A 13,398-nucleotide genomic window follows, 5' to 3' on the forward strand; every position below is an offset into this window, starting at 1 on the left:
CTAATGAAAACCCCTAAGGCCTAACCCTAACCCTACCCAAAAACCCTAGCCCCTAATCCAAAACACTAACACTTAAACCCTAACCCCTAATCCAATCCCCTAAGCCCTATTATTATAGTTTGTTTTATTTTTATACTTTGTTTTATTTTTATACTTTGTTTATTATTATACTTTAGTTTGTGTACTTTAATTTTATTTTTATACTTTGTTTATTATTATACTTTTATATGCCACATAAACTCTATACATTAGTAAGGCATAATAAATGAAATGCGATAGATTAATTGTCAAAATCAAATGTCTTACAAACAACAAGAAATTTACACAGAGACATAAAAATCAGTCATTATGGTGTCCGCGATGTCGTGAGGATGTGCCACATGGTCGATCCCATCTTCGCGCTTGACGATCAGGATTTCTTCTGTCGTGTTGTCTCCCCGCTTCTGCTTGCTCAGCCTCAGCAGAAAACTCCAGACGCAAATCAACACCTAATAAGTCGCCCATATCAGGTATTGCTCCGGGTACATTCCATTGCGGAGCAAATGGGGCGTTAGGTGTTGCCATGGGGGCATCGTGCTGCTGCGAAGGAGTCATAGTGGGCCATGAAAAATGAGCTTGTGTTTTCGCAACACCACCGAACGAATGTTCGCTCGCAGAAGTATCAGTGTGATGACCTTCAAAAGGATACTGATACATCTGTGAAGGATATTCGGAAAATGTTGCTGGCATGTAATACATTCCATGACCACGCTCCATCATTTGTTGGGAATATTGTTCCGCTTCAACAAGCTCCCTTCATCTGCCTATGCCCCGAGTTTCAACACTTGACTGAAGAATGTGAAACTCTTGTGCTGGAAATTCACGCTCTTATGCTAGACCATGTGACACTAGCTCAGTGATTCTCTCTTGCTCTTCTGATATAATCGCTAACTTATCCACATAAGGCGCGAGATCATCAACTGTCCATGTGTTCCTCCCTTGTGGTGACACCAAATACTGTAGAGTCTCCACAACGTCACCCTGTAATTAGTAGCGTCAACAAATTAATGCTCATGCTTAACAAAATAATTGCAAGTTAAACATTGAAAAATAGATACATACCAATGCAGCTGTGTTTGCATTGTTTGGGTCGACAAACATCTTTGTTTTACGCCTATACCACACCATGTAGTCCGAGTTATAACCCAGTAGGCCCTCCTGTCGAGGATAAACGTCGACCATAAACTCTGCTCGATTGTTCCACTGACTAATCATTGGGGCCAACAGGTGGAACCAATTCTCATCTTGTTTGCCTTTGAGCGTTATTCCATGGAGATTCTGCGGTTGCGAAGGACACCCGGGAATAGGTTGTTGCAATCCAAGTTGTCGTAAAACTCTATCGGGTTGGTGCCACTCAACAACATGGAAACAAATCAGTGGCACCACCGCGAACCAGACTACACTTCCAACCACACAAATTGGAGGCAACGCTGCCATCACAATTGGTGTGTATGGCTCCCAGACAAACTGCATACAACAACACACTTGTCAATTTTCAGTTAAACATAGCATATTAAAATTTCATTTAACCAATACATTACGATGTTCTTACCTCATGTCGTTTCATCAGATCCAATTTGCGACGGAAAAGTCTAAGATCATCATTGCCAATATGCTGATTTCCACGTCGCAGCCACCTACAATAAAAATTAAATCATCATTGTCAACACGTTCCATCATTAAATATTTTCAATTCAAATCTAATTTTTTAAACATCAAACCTGTGTCCCAGTGGTTTATTTTCTATGACGGGAGGCGTCCTCTTTGGAGCCAAAGTCATGCATCGTTCCCATGCCCACATTTGGATTAAGATACACATACCTCCGATTGATTTAACTTTGTAATCGGTGGCGCTGCACATCTCTCTATATAAATACGCAAGCACGGCAGGTCCCCACGCATACGTGCTGCACTGTTCAAAGTCACGTAAAAATTGTAGGTACCTTAAGGAAACTCTGCTACTGGTTTTGTTAAAAAGAGGACACCTCCTATGAATCGAAGGATCCACGCACGGGTAAACCTTTGTAATTGTTCAACGTTACCCTCATCAATATTTATGTGAGAAAAATGGTGAGCCAACCAACTTAATTTGACGACACTGCCTTCAATTTCGCCTTCCTGTGGTCTGACTCCTAATAATTCTTCACACAAATCAGCCCAAACAAGATTTGTTGAACCAATTAATGGTGCCCTGTCAATACGCAGACCTAACAAAACTGACACATCTTGAAGAGTAATGGTTGCCTCTCCACATCTCAGGTGAAACGTGTGGGTTTCGGGCCTCCATCTTTCAATGAACGCAGTAATTAAGGCCGCATTTATCTTTAGGTATCCCATCTTCATGATCCAATAAAACCCACATTGGCGAAGCAAAGGAACAATTTCCTCTAGGATTTGTTCTTCACCTTGATACGTCGGGACTGCTCGTCTGATGTGTAGTTTCCTGTCTGGTTCCCTATTCCAAACATGTTCTGAAACATGCTTGGGTTGCATCCACAACACGTCACCATCAAGTGGACCAGACCTAGTTTGTATACTTGAGGGGCATGACGACGAAGATGCCATTGATCCTACAAAATAAAATAAAATACAATTAATTGACGATAAAAATTATACATACTCTCCAAATTTCAAATAAATAACGAATTATATTTTTCTAATTCCAAATATTTCAATAAAAAAATATATTACACAATCAATAAAATTTAAATAAATTTTACAAATAAATTAAAACAATATATATATATATATATATATATACAAAATTAATAACTTAAAATACTTACGAGTCAAATAATTTAGCATCAAATATTTAAACTACATGTAATGTACCATATAAAAAATTTAAACTAAACCTAATCTAAAATTAATAAGTTACGGAACATATAAATATTTTTAATTTACTATATAAAAGATTTTAACTAAACCTAATCTACCATATAAAAATTTAAACTATTTCTAATTTATCATATCACATATTTAAACTAGATGTAATGTACCGTATCAAATTTTTTAACTAAACCTAATCTAAAATTTATAAGTTACGGAACCTATAAATATTTTTAATTTACTATATAAAAGATTTTAACTAAACCTAATCTACCATATAAAAATTTAAACTATTTTTAATTTATCATATCAAATATTTAAACTAGATGTAATGTAGCGTATAATTTTTTTTAACTAAACCTAATCTAAAATTTATAAGTTACGGAACCTATAAATATTTTTAATTTACTATATAAAAGATTTTAACTAATCCTAATCTACCATATAAAAATTTAAACTATTTTTAATTTATCATATCACATATTTAAACTAGATGTAATGCACCGTATCAAATTTTTTAACTAAACCTAATCTAAAATTTATAAGTTACGGAACCTATAAATATTTTTAATTTACTATATAAAAGATTTTAACTAAACCTAATCTACCATATAAAAATTTAAACTATTTTTAATTTATCATATCAAATATTTAAACTAGATGTAATGTAGGGTATAAATTTTTTAACTAAACCTAATCTAAAATTTATAAGTTACGGAACCTATAAATATTTTTAATTTACTATATAAAAGATTTTAACTAAACCTAATCTACCATATAAAAATTTAAACTATTTTTAATTTATCATATCAAATATTTAAACTAGATGTAATGTAGGGTATAAATTTTTTTAACCAAACCTAATCTAAAATTTATAAGTTACGGAACCTATAAATATTTTTAATTTACTATATAAAAGATTTTAACTAAACCTAATCTACCATATAAAAATTTAAACTATTTTTAATTTATCATATCAAATATTTAAACTAGATGTAATGTAGCGTATAAATTTTTTTAACTAAACCTAATCTAAAATTTATAAGTTACGGAACCTATAAATATTTTTAATTTACTATATAAAAGATTTTAACTTAACCTAATCTACCATATAAAAATTTAAACTATTTCTATTTTATCATATCAAATATTTAAATTACATGTAATGTACCATATAAAAAATTTAAACTAAACCTAATCTAAAATTAATAAGTTACGGAACATATAAATATTTTTAATTTACTATATAAAAGATTTTAACTAAACCTAATCTACCATATAAAAATTTAAACTATTTCTAATTTATCATATCACATATTTAAACTAGATGTAATGTACCGTATCAAATTTTTTAACTAAACCTAATCTAAAATTTATAAGTTACGGAACCTATAAATATTTTTAATTTACTATATAAAAGATTTTAACTAAACCTAATCTACCATATAAAAATTTAAACTATTTTTAATTTATCATATCAAATATTTAAACTAGATGTAATGTAGCGTATAAATTTTTTTAACTAAACCTAATCTAAAATTTATAAGTTACGGAACCTATAAATATTTTTAATTTACTATATAAAAGATTTTAACTAATCCTAATCTACCATATAAAAATTTAAACTATTTTTAATTTATCATATCACATATTTAAACTAGATGTAATGCACCGTATCAAATTTTTTAACTAAACCTAATCTAAAATTTATAAGTTACGGAACCTATAAATATTTTTAATTTACTATATAAAAGATTTTAACTAAACCTAATCTACCATATAAAAATTTAAACTATTTTTAATTTATCATATCAAATATTTAAACTAGATGTAATGTAGGGTATAAATTTTTTTAACCAAACCTAATCTAAAATTTATAAGTTACGGAACCTATAAATATTTTTAATTTACTATATAAAAGATTTTAACTAAACCTAATCTACCATATAAAAATTTAAACTATTTTTAATTTATCATATCAAATATTTAAACTAGATGTAATGTAGCGTATAAATTTTTTTAACTAAACCTAATCTAAAATTTATAAGTTACGGAACCTATAAATATTTTTAATTTACTATATAAAAGATTTTAACTTAACCTAATCTACCATATAAAAATTTAAACTATTTCTATTTTATCATATCAAATATTTAAACTAGATGTAATGTACCGTATCAAATTTTTTAACTAAACCTAATCTAAAATTTATAAGTTACGGAACCTATAAATATTTTTAATTTACTATATAAAAGATTTTAACTAAACCTAATCTACCATATAAAAATTTAAACTATTTTTAATTTATCATATCAAATATTTAAACTAGATGTAATGTAGGGTATAAATTTTTTTAACCAAACCTAATCTAAAATTTATAAGTTACGGAACCTATAAATATTTTTAATTTACTATATAAAAGATTTTAACTAAACCTAATCTACCATATAAAAATTTAAACTATTTTTAATTTATCATATCAAATATTTAAACTAGATGTAATGTAGCGTATAAATTTTTTTAACTAAACCTAATCTAAAATTTATAAGTTACGGAACCTATAAATATTTTTAATTTACTATATAAAAGATTTTAACTTAACCTAATCTACCATATAAAAATTTAAACTATTTCTATTTTATCATATCAAATATTTAAACTAGATGTAATGTACCGTATCAAATTTTTTAACTAAACCTAATCTAAAATTTATAAGTTACGAAACCTATAAATATTTTTAATTTACTATATAAAAGATTTTAACTAAACCTAATCAACCATATAAAAATTTAAACTATTTTTAATTTATCATATCAAATATTTAAACTAGATGTAATGTAGCGTATAAATTTTTTTAACTAAACCTAATCTAAAATTTATAAGCTACGGAACCTATAAATATTTTTAATTTACTATATAAAAGATTTTAACTAAACCTAATCTACCATATAAAAATTTAAACTATTTCTAATTTATCATATCACATATTTAAACTAGATGTAATGTACCGTATCAAATTTTTTAACTAAACCTAATCTAAAATTTATAAGTTACGGAACCTATAAATATTTTTAATTTACTATATAAAAGATTTTAACTAAACCTAATCTACCATATAAAAATTTAAACTATTTTTAATTTATCATATCAAATATTTAAACTAGATGTAATGTAGCGTATAAATTTTTTTAACTAAACCTAATCTAAAATTTATAAGTTACGGAACCTATAAATATTTTTAATTTACTATATAAAAGATTTTAACTTAACCTAATCTACCATATAAAAATTTAAACTATTTCTATTTTATCATATCAAATATTTAAACTAGATGTAATGTACCGTATCAAATTTTTTAACTAAACCTAATCTAAAATTTATAAGTTACGAAACCTATAAATATTTTTAATTTACTATATAAAAGATTTTAACTAAACCTAATCTACAATATAAAAATTTAAACTATTTCTAATTTATCATATCAAATATTTAAACTAGATGTAATGTACCGTATAAAATTTTTTAACTAAACCTAATCTAAAATTTATAAGTTACGAAACCTATAAATATTTTTTATTTACTATATAAAAGATTTTAACTAAACCTAATCTACAATATAAAAATTTAAACTATTTCTAATTTATCATATCAAATATTTAAACTAGATGTAATGTACCGTATCAATTTTTTTAACTAAACCTAATCTAAAATTTATAAGTTACGGAACCTATAAATATTTTTAATTTACTATATAAAAGATTTTAACTAAACCTAATCTACCATATAAAAATTTAAATTATTTCTAATTTATCATATCGAATATTTAAACTAAATGTAATGTATCATATACAAAATTTAAACTATACATAATCTAAAATTAATAAATTACGGAACCTAAAATTACTTTTAATCTACTATATAATTTTTTTTAATTAAACCTAATGTATCATATAAAAATTTAAACTATTTCTAATTTATCATATTAATTATTTAAACTAAATATAATTACCATACCAAAAATTTAAACTAAATATAATGTACCATAAAAAAATTTAAACTAAACCTAATCTAAAATTATATTTTTTCAAAACCTCAAACTATTCTTAATCTACTATATAAACAATTTTAACTAAACCTAATGTACCATATAAAAATTTAAACTATTCCTAATCTACCATATAAATTTTTTTAACTAAATCTAATCTACTATATAAAATACAAAACTCAAACTAATAATATTAACAAATAAACTAACTCTAATGTATCCTATAATACAAATAATATATACATATAATATAAATAATATCAATATATCAAATTACAACTTAAAATTTATAAATAGCACCTAAACATACATAACATTAACATATAAAACAAACTTAACCTAAACATATTTAACACATAACACTTAAAATTTATAACCTAAACATGCATCAATTAAAATAAACTTACCAACAAGTTCCAAGCAGCAGAAACCAAAGATGCAAAGGAAGCAAGGAACCAACCAAAGCAAGCAAGCTTGGAGAAGGCTGAGCAAACGGGTAGCACAATGCAGCACGAGAACTGCATATAAAAGGAAGAAAGCGCTCCTCGTGATGGCGCGTTGAACCTGCAAAAGCAAGCCGCAGCTTCCAATGGCGTTTCCCTGCTTCCTGCAGCTGCAACAACCTGCTGCAGCACTGTGCCCTGTCACCTTGTCACCTGCGTCAACTGCAAAGCTAAAACGCCAGTCAAACTGGCGTTTCTGGAAACCATGCCCAACGCGCCAGTGGAGGTTGCGCGTCCCACTCCACGTAAGCACAAGGCGAACCCGCTGCTGCTATTAGCGCTTCCCTCTCCACGTGGCAGCTCCTTCGCGGAAGCGCCAGTGGTGGTGGCGCCATGCATGGCGTTCACGTACCAAAAGAGCACCTGCTGGTAATTAGTTTTGGAAGAACCCCATTTGGGGAATTGGTTTGTAAAACCGCATCAGTTAAGGATTTTTGCCACTTTTGGCCTGCCTCTATCAACCTACTGCAATTCTTCTCGGTCTTGGTATATTATTTAACTTTCAAGGGTTTATTGACTCGGTTGTAGATGCCTATTCAACTCAATAAACAATAGTAAGTTATTCAACTTCAACATGAGATGTTTATGAGTTTTATATATGATTAAATGTTCGCTTAAATATATTTTTAATTTTTAATAAATACTTATTTTTTGTATTTGTTTTTTATAAAAAATTTGTTTTGGGTTGAGTTTTTAGTAAAACATATTTTTGTTTTCTTTTTGAGAAATTAATGAATTTTGATTTAATACCAACTAATTACAAATAAAAAATTATCAATAAGTAAATATAAAATTTGTTAATTTATCGGGAGTTAAAAAAGTGTCATTGACTAAAAATAAAATTATTATTTTATTAAAGACTCAACGTAAAATAAAAATTTATTAAAAAATAAATATAAAAATTGAATAATTATTATGAATTAAAACATATTTAAACCTTAAATGTTTTGAAGAAATTATAAAAATAACTTACCAGATGTCTATGAGTTGTTTTTACCTTATTTTAATAAGGTGTATTAGATTCTGGAAAAAATTAATAAATAAGGTGCATTAGAAAGTTTAAGGAAAAACTTGTAATTTATATTAAAGAGTTTAATGATTTTTTTTATCTTGTTAGAATGTAAGTTTTATTAAAAAGGATATCTTGTTAGAATGTAAGTTTTTTTTATCCTTCTTCCTTAGTCATCCAATCCATCATATATGTTCATTAAAGAATTTAATGATGATATAATTTTATATTATCAATCTAATTATAAATTATGTCATCCAATTTTTTATATATGATTGAATTATAATTTAAGGATCATATAAAACTATTTCAAAAAACTAACTTTGGTTCACATCATACTAAATCACACTCTCAATTAAAAAGAAAAAATTATCTATAAAAAAGGAAAAGATTAAAAAAAACATAAAATTAATGGATTTACTAGCTTTTTGTCCCTAAGTTTTTTCTTTATTACCAACATAAGTCTGTACTATAAATTAGAGTGATCACTCATTTATTTGATGATATGACAAGTCTTTATTAGTTGATAGTATAAATTAGATAACAAAGAAAAAGATGAAGACCTTTAACCAAGTAAAATTTTATATTAAAAACTTACTTTATAAATTCAAAATGGTGTATGCACTAAAAAGACAGACAGGAAATCCAAAATTAATCCTTAAAAATAATACAGAATACTCTAAATTGTTATAAAATACAATTAAAATATCATTAATTATTTTACACGTACCCTAACAATAGCTTCAATCATGCACTATCGACCTTCTTGATAACTGCTCTCAAACTGACCTACATCTGGTTTGCTCGAAGAGGAAGCTGAGCTAGAAAGATGCTTTTTCACAAAAAAGGTTGGCTGCGTGGGAATTGGCATGCTTGCTGCCTCTATGTCGAGCATGAACAAAACATTTGACATAGTGGGTCGATCACTTGGTTCATCTTGTACGCATAAGAGTCCAATGACTGCACACTTAATGAATTCATTTTCGTTGCATGTTTCACAAAGAGATGGGTCCATTAAATCCAGTAGCTTATTCTCTGTCCATAACTTCCATGCCTGATACAATATGTCCATAGAAATTATTGGTAAGTCAACATATCGCTAAAATATGCATAACCCAAAAGTGAAACACAAGAAACATACATGACCCAAAAGGCTAGAAATTTGCTTGGACTGATAGAATCCAGTGTTCTTTTTTCCACTAAGAATCTCTAGAAGGACTACTCCAAAGCTGAAAACGTCGGATTTGGTTGAAAAGAATCCGTCCAAGGCATACTCTGGAGCCATGTATCCACTGCCAAAAAATTATTGTTATATGCACCAAGCATGTGTAATATATTAAACTCAGTAAATAAACAACGACACATTTACAATCAAATATACTTGGTGAACTTACTAGGTTCCCACTACTCTCCCTGTACATGCTTCAGTTTCTTTTCCCCCAAATATTTTGGCAAGACCAAAGTCTGATATCTTTGGATTCATCTCCTCATCTAGAAGAATGTTGCTGGTTTTCAGGTCTCTATGAATCACTCTCAATCTGGAGTCTTGGTGAAGATACAACATGCCTCGCGCAATGCCTACGATTATCTCAAATCGTATTGGCCAATCCAGGAGTGAAGTTCGTGTCGGGTCTTTCAAGATATACATTTCACATTTCAAATTAAGAACAAGGTTAGTGAAATTATGATTGTAATGGTTGAAGAGCACTTCAGGGAAGTTGTATGATGGAATATGTGATACTGACCAAATATAAATGAGTCCAAGCTCTTGTTTGGCATGTATTCATAAAGTAGGATTTTTTCATCTCCTTCAATGCAATAGCCCCTGAGTCTAACAAGGTTTCGATGCTGAAGTTTTGCAATCAAAATAACCTCATTCTTGAATTCCTCTAAGCCTTGAGTGGAAACACTTGAAAGCCTCTTTACAGCTATGTCTTGACCTCCAGGAAACGTTCCCTGGATTAAGAAAATTCATATATCATGAGGAAATTTTGCGTGTACTCAATGCTATTGCTAGATTGGTAATGAAAGTTAAATGAACTGAATCGATCACCTTATAAACAGGTCCATAACCTCCTCTTCCAAGCTTGTTAGAATCTGAGAAATTATCTGTAGCTGCTAGAATGCTTGCATAAGTATAACAGGGTACTTCAATTCCTTCAATGTCCTTTTCTTCTAAACTTCCTAAGCCTATCAAACCTTTCACTTGTCTTTCACTCTCGTACAAGCTCTCCTGAATTTGGGTGCTTGCCCGATCTGAAATCAGACATATATACATACATACATACATATATATATATATATATATATATATATATATATATATATATATATATATATATATATATAAAACCTTGATTACATGTGTGAAGAAAAAAATATTTTAATTCAACACGAAAAACTAAACTCTTACCAGGCTTAGGGGCATTTTTCTTTCTCCGCACAATTGCAAGTACTATTATGCATGCCAGAGTAATAGTGCTTATTAAAATTATTGTAAGAATCAATTCCAGTCGTTTGTATGAACGATTGCTCGGTGGCTCTGCAGTTCATTTAACATTGTTTTAAAATTCAACGGAGTTTGGAAAATTCAGGACCAGAACTAATCTCTGCTACACTCGGAACAGTAAGATATTCATAAGCATACAGAAGAAAATCTCTAAAATGTTGCTCTTATTTGGAATTGAGAATTTGATCAACAATGCTTTCCAGGAGAAGGTAAGGCATGCTAGTTAAATAAAATAATTCTGATCTAGCAAACCTTTATGGTATTAATAGAGGAAAACAGAAAAGTGTTGAAGAGACGTTTAATAAAATGCTAACCTTGGGTGCAACTCATGATTGAGTTGTTCCACCTATATTTTAAATCACAATGGCACCTGGTTCCTCCTTCACTTGTTTCTCTGCATGTTGAATAGGGCCAATTCATGCAGTCCATAGGCCTATTACAGGGAGGTTCTGGTGCTGGTTGCCAACGGAATAAAACTCCAACATCTGGTATGCATTCAGCTACATTAAATGGAAAGTTAGGTGTGTTACTTTGATCTCTTCTGGAACTACAGGAATATGAAGCATTCGTATGAATGAAAAACGTTCTGGTATCTTCTTCGATCCTAGTAACCTGGTATGATATTCCTTTGGGTGTCATGAAGTTAACTTGGCCTGTCGATTTGGTACAATTGAACTTGTTGTACATGGGATCTCCACAGTTTGGCCCAGTGCTTAGTGGATAAGGAATCTCATATGTCCCGCAAGGTTCACACGTTTTGGCAGTTGGTGCTGCACAACAATATATGTAATTCAGTGATAATAAATCATGTGGCAATCATAATTTTCATCTGTTTTTTGCAGTATGTATTTGTGTGCGTGTGTATCCAAAATAAAAAAGTGCCCCAGCACACCGCTAATGATTTTTTGGTTTACCAAATTAGGAATTCTGTGTTATGTTACCTCCCTAGTCGCAACTATTAAGTATTAAGTTGGAAACAATGTGAATCAATATGTTTACCAAATAATAGATGAATTACCTATATCTGATCTCTTAACGAGGATAGAAAGATCACGGCCACGATCGTACTCCTCTACAAGAGAAGATAAATTCTGTGTCCAGATGTTGCATGTAAAGGGACTGCGATCACCGTATGTAGACGTATGATATGAATATGCCTGGCAAAGGGGACACTTGCTAATGCAAAAGGACTGGCATTCTGCTTCTGTTTCTGTAAAAATTTCATGGTCTGGGTTTCCTACTTTTATGTTGGTTAAGTTGAGGAATGTGACGTCGGTGTTGATACACGATGTTGATTTTCTCACACACCCATGTCCTTGGAGCTCTCCCTCAGGAATGGGAGCGAATCCTGGTAAACATTTGCAGCCAATATGGTTATTTCTGTTACATATGCCAAAGCTCCCACAATAATCATGAATGTCGCACTCGTCAGCTGGCCCCCACCAGCGCTTTTCCCATTGCCCTTCATCCTCATCCCACTTGAGAAATTGTAACTCCCCACTGGAATTCATTAGCAGCCTCGATTTCTTGTAATTGTAAGGCTTCGATGTATAGACGGTTTTGTTTGAAAAATTGTGCGACCTAGTACCCCGGGTGGTGGTGTTGCCCAACAAATTAGATACTACTTGGGAATTAACATCTCTGTCGAGTTCGTCAAGGTCCCAGTAGATTTGTGATAGCTTTTGCACTGCGAAGCTTCCCCTCTCGTCCTCTGGAGCCATCGTAAAGGTGAAGTTCCCAGGTGCCGGGTCAGTGGAGTTTCTCCATGAAGTCAATGCTACACTTGCATCCATTTTCATGCCAGGAAGAAACGTGTCTGTTGGGTGTTGAAAGCTCTGCCACGTGTAATTACTCCTTCCCAAGTTATCGTCCATAAGTACTAGGTTCCCTGATTCTAGGAGCTTCACTGTTCTGTTTGTAGACGAATATGCTTCGATTTTAGAGGACCAATAACTTTCTGATGATGCACCTTCTATCACCAGATTTCCATCCTCTGCAATTCGAAAAACACCACTAGAATCTAAAACAGGCTTGTCTCTATTGGCAACCCATACCACTGTTTGTGGTTCCAACCCGTGATACCATATCCCCAAGTAGCGTTTTACAACACTGCTGCTACCACTTAAAGGAAAGAAACCAAGCTCAAATGTGCGGTTAGATGAAACAAGGTTCTCCAATGGGTTCGTAGTTATCTTCTGGCCAGCCTTCAAAGTATCTCCAGTGGAACAGAGTTGGAAGTATAACACCAAAGAAAAAAGAGAAAAGGAGAACAGAACCTCATCAGTTCTCATGTCTAATACAAACCTTCTAATTTTGATAGCTAGTGTCCCTTTGATCCTTCTCAAACATTTGAAACCAAATGCTATCAAATCAACTAGTATTCAAACCTCTTGTTAGGTGCCATTGTTGACCCTTGCATGAGGTATACTATAAATTATAAGCGTAGTAACTACTGGTGAAAGGA

At 30.6% G+C, this 13,398-nt stretch overlaps 2 protein-coding genes across 2 annotated transcripts; both read right to left on the bottom strand.

Annotated features, from left to right (window-relative positions):
• Positions 1–279: 279 nt before the first annotated feature.
• Positions 280–1,498, bottom strand: LOC114378476 (serine/threonine-protein phosphatase 7 long form homolog). Its single transcript, XM_028337073.1, has 2 exons — positions 1,102–1,498; positions 280–1,020 (listed from the first exon to the last, which is right to left on the bottom strand). The coding sequence occupies exons 1-2, from the start codon at positions 1,474–1,476 to the stop codon at positions 868–870; spliced, it is 528 nt and encodes a 175-aa protein (XP_028192874.1). The 5' UTR covers positions 1,477–1,498; the 3' UTR covers positions 280–867.
• Positions 1,499–9,043: 7,545 nt separating this feature from the next.
• LOC114378468 (G-type lectin S-receptor-like serine/threonine-protein kinase At4g03230) lies at positions 9,044–13,398 on the bottom strand. Its single transcript, XM_028337064.1, has 8 exons — positions 11,953–13,398; positions 11,249–11,704; positions 10,839–10,967; positions 10,479–10,681; positions 10,171–10,381; positions 9,820–10,057; positions 9,567–9,717; positions 9,044–9,479 (listed from the first exon to the last, which is right to left on the bottom strand). The coding sequence occupies exons 1-8, from the start codon at positions 13,223–13,225 to the stop codon at positions 9,180–9,182; spliced, it is 2,961 nt and encodes a 986-aa protein (XP_028192865.1). The 5' UTR covers positions 13,226–13,398; the 3' UTR covers positions 9,044–9,179.

Source organism: Glycine soja, chromosome 12 (genome assembly GCF_004193775.1).
Source record: "Glycine soja cultivar W05 chromosome 12, ASM419377v2, whole genome shotgun sequence".
NCBI lineage: Eukaryota > Viridiplantae > Streptophyta > Magnoliopsida > Fabales > Fabaceae > Glycine > Glycine soja.

Bases quoted from the DNA above. Each gene is read 5' to 3' on its own strand.
- LOC114378476 (XM_028337073.1), bottom strand. From the start codon at position 1,476: ATGGCAGCGTTGCCTCCAATTTGTGTGGTTGGAAGTGTAGTCTGGTTC. The intron at 1,021-1,101 runs GTATGTATCTAT...TACTAATTACAG, and splicing joins ATGCAAACACAGCTGCATTG to GGTGACGTTGTGGAGACTCT.
- LOC114378468 (XM_028337064.1), bottom strand. From the start codon at position 13,225: ATGAGAACTGATGAGGTTCTGTTCTCCTTTTCTCTTTTTTCTTTGGTG. The intron at 10,058-10,170 runs GTCAGTATCACA...ATATCTTGAAAG, and splicing joins CTTGGACTCATTTATATTTG to ACCCGACACGAACTTCACTC. The intron at 9,718-9,819 runs GTAAGTTCACCA...ATTTTTTGGCAG, and splicing joins GGGAGAGTAGTGGGAACCTA to TGGATACATGGCTCCAGAGT.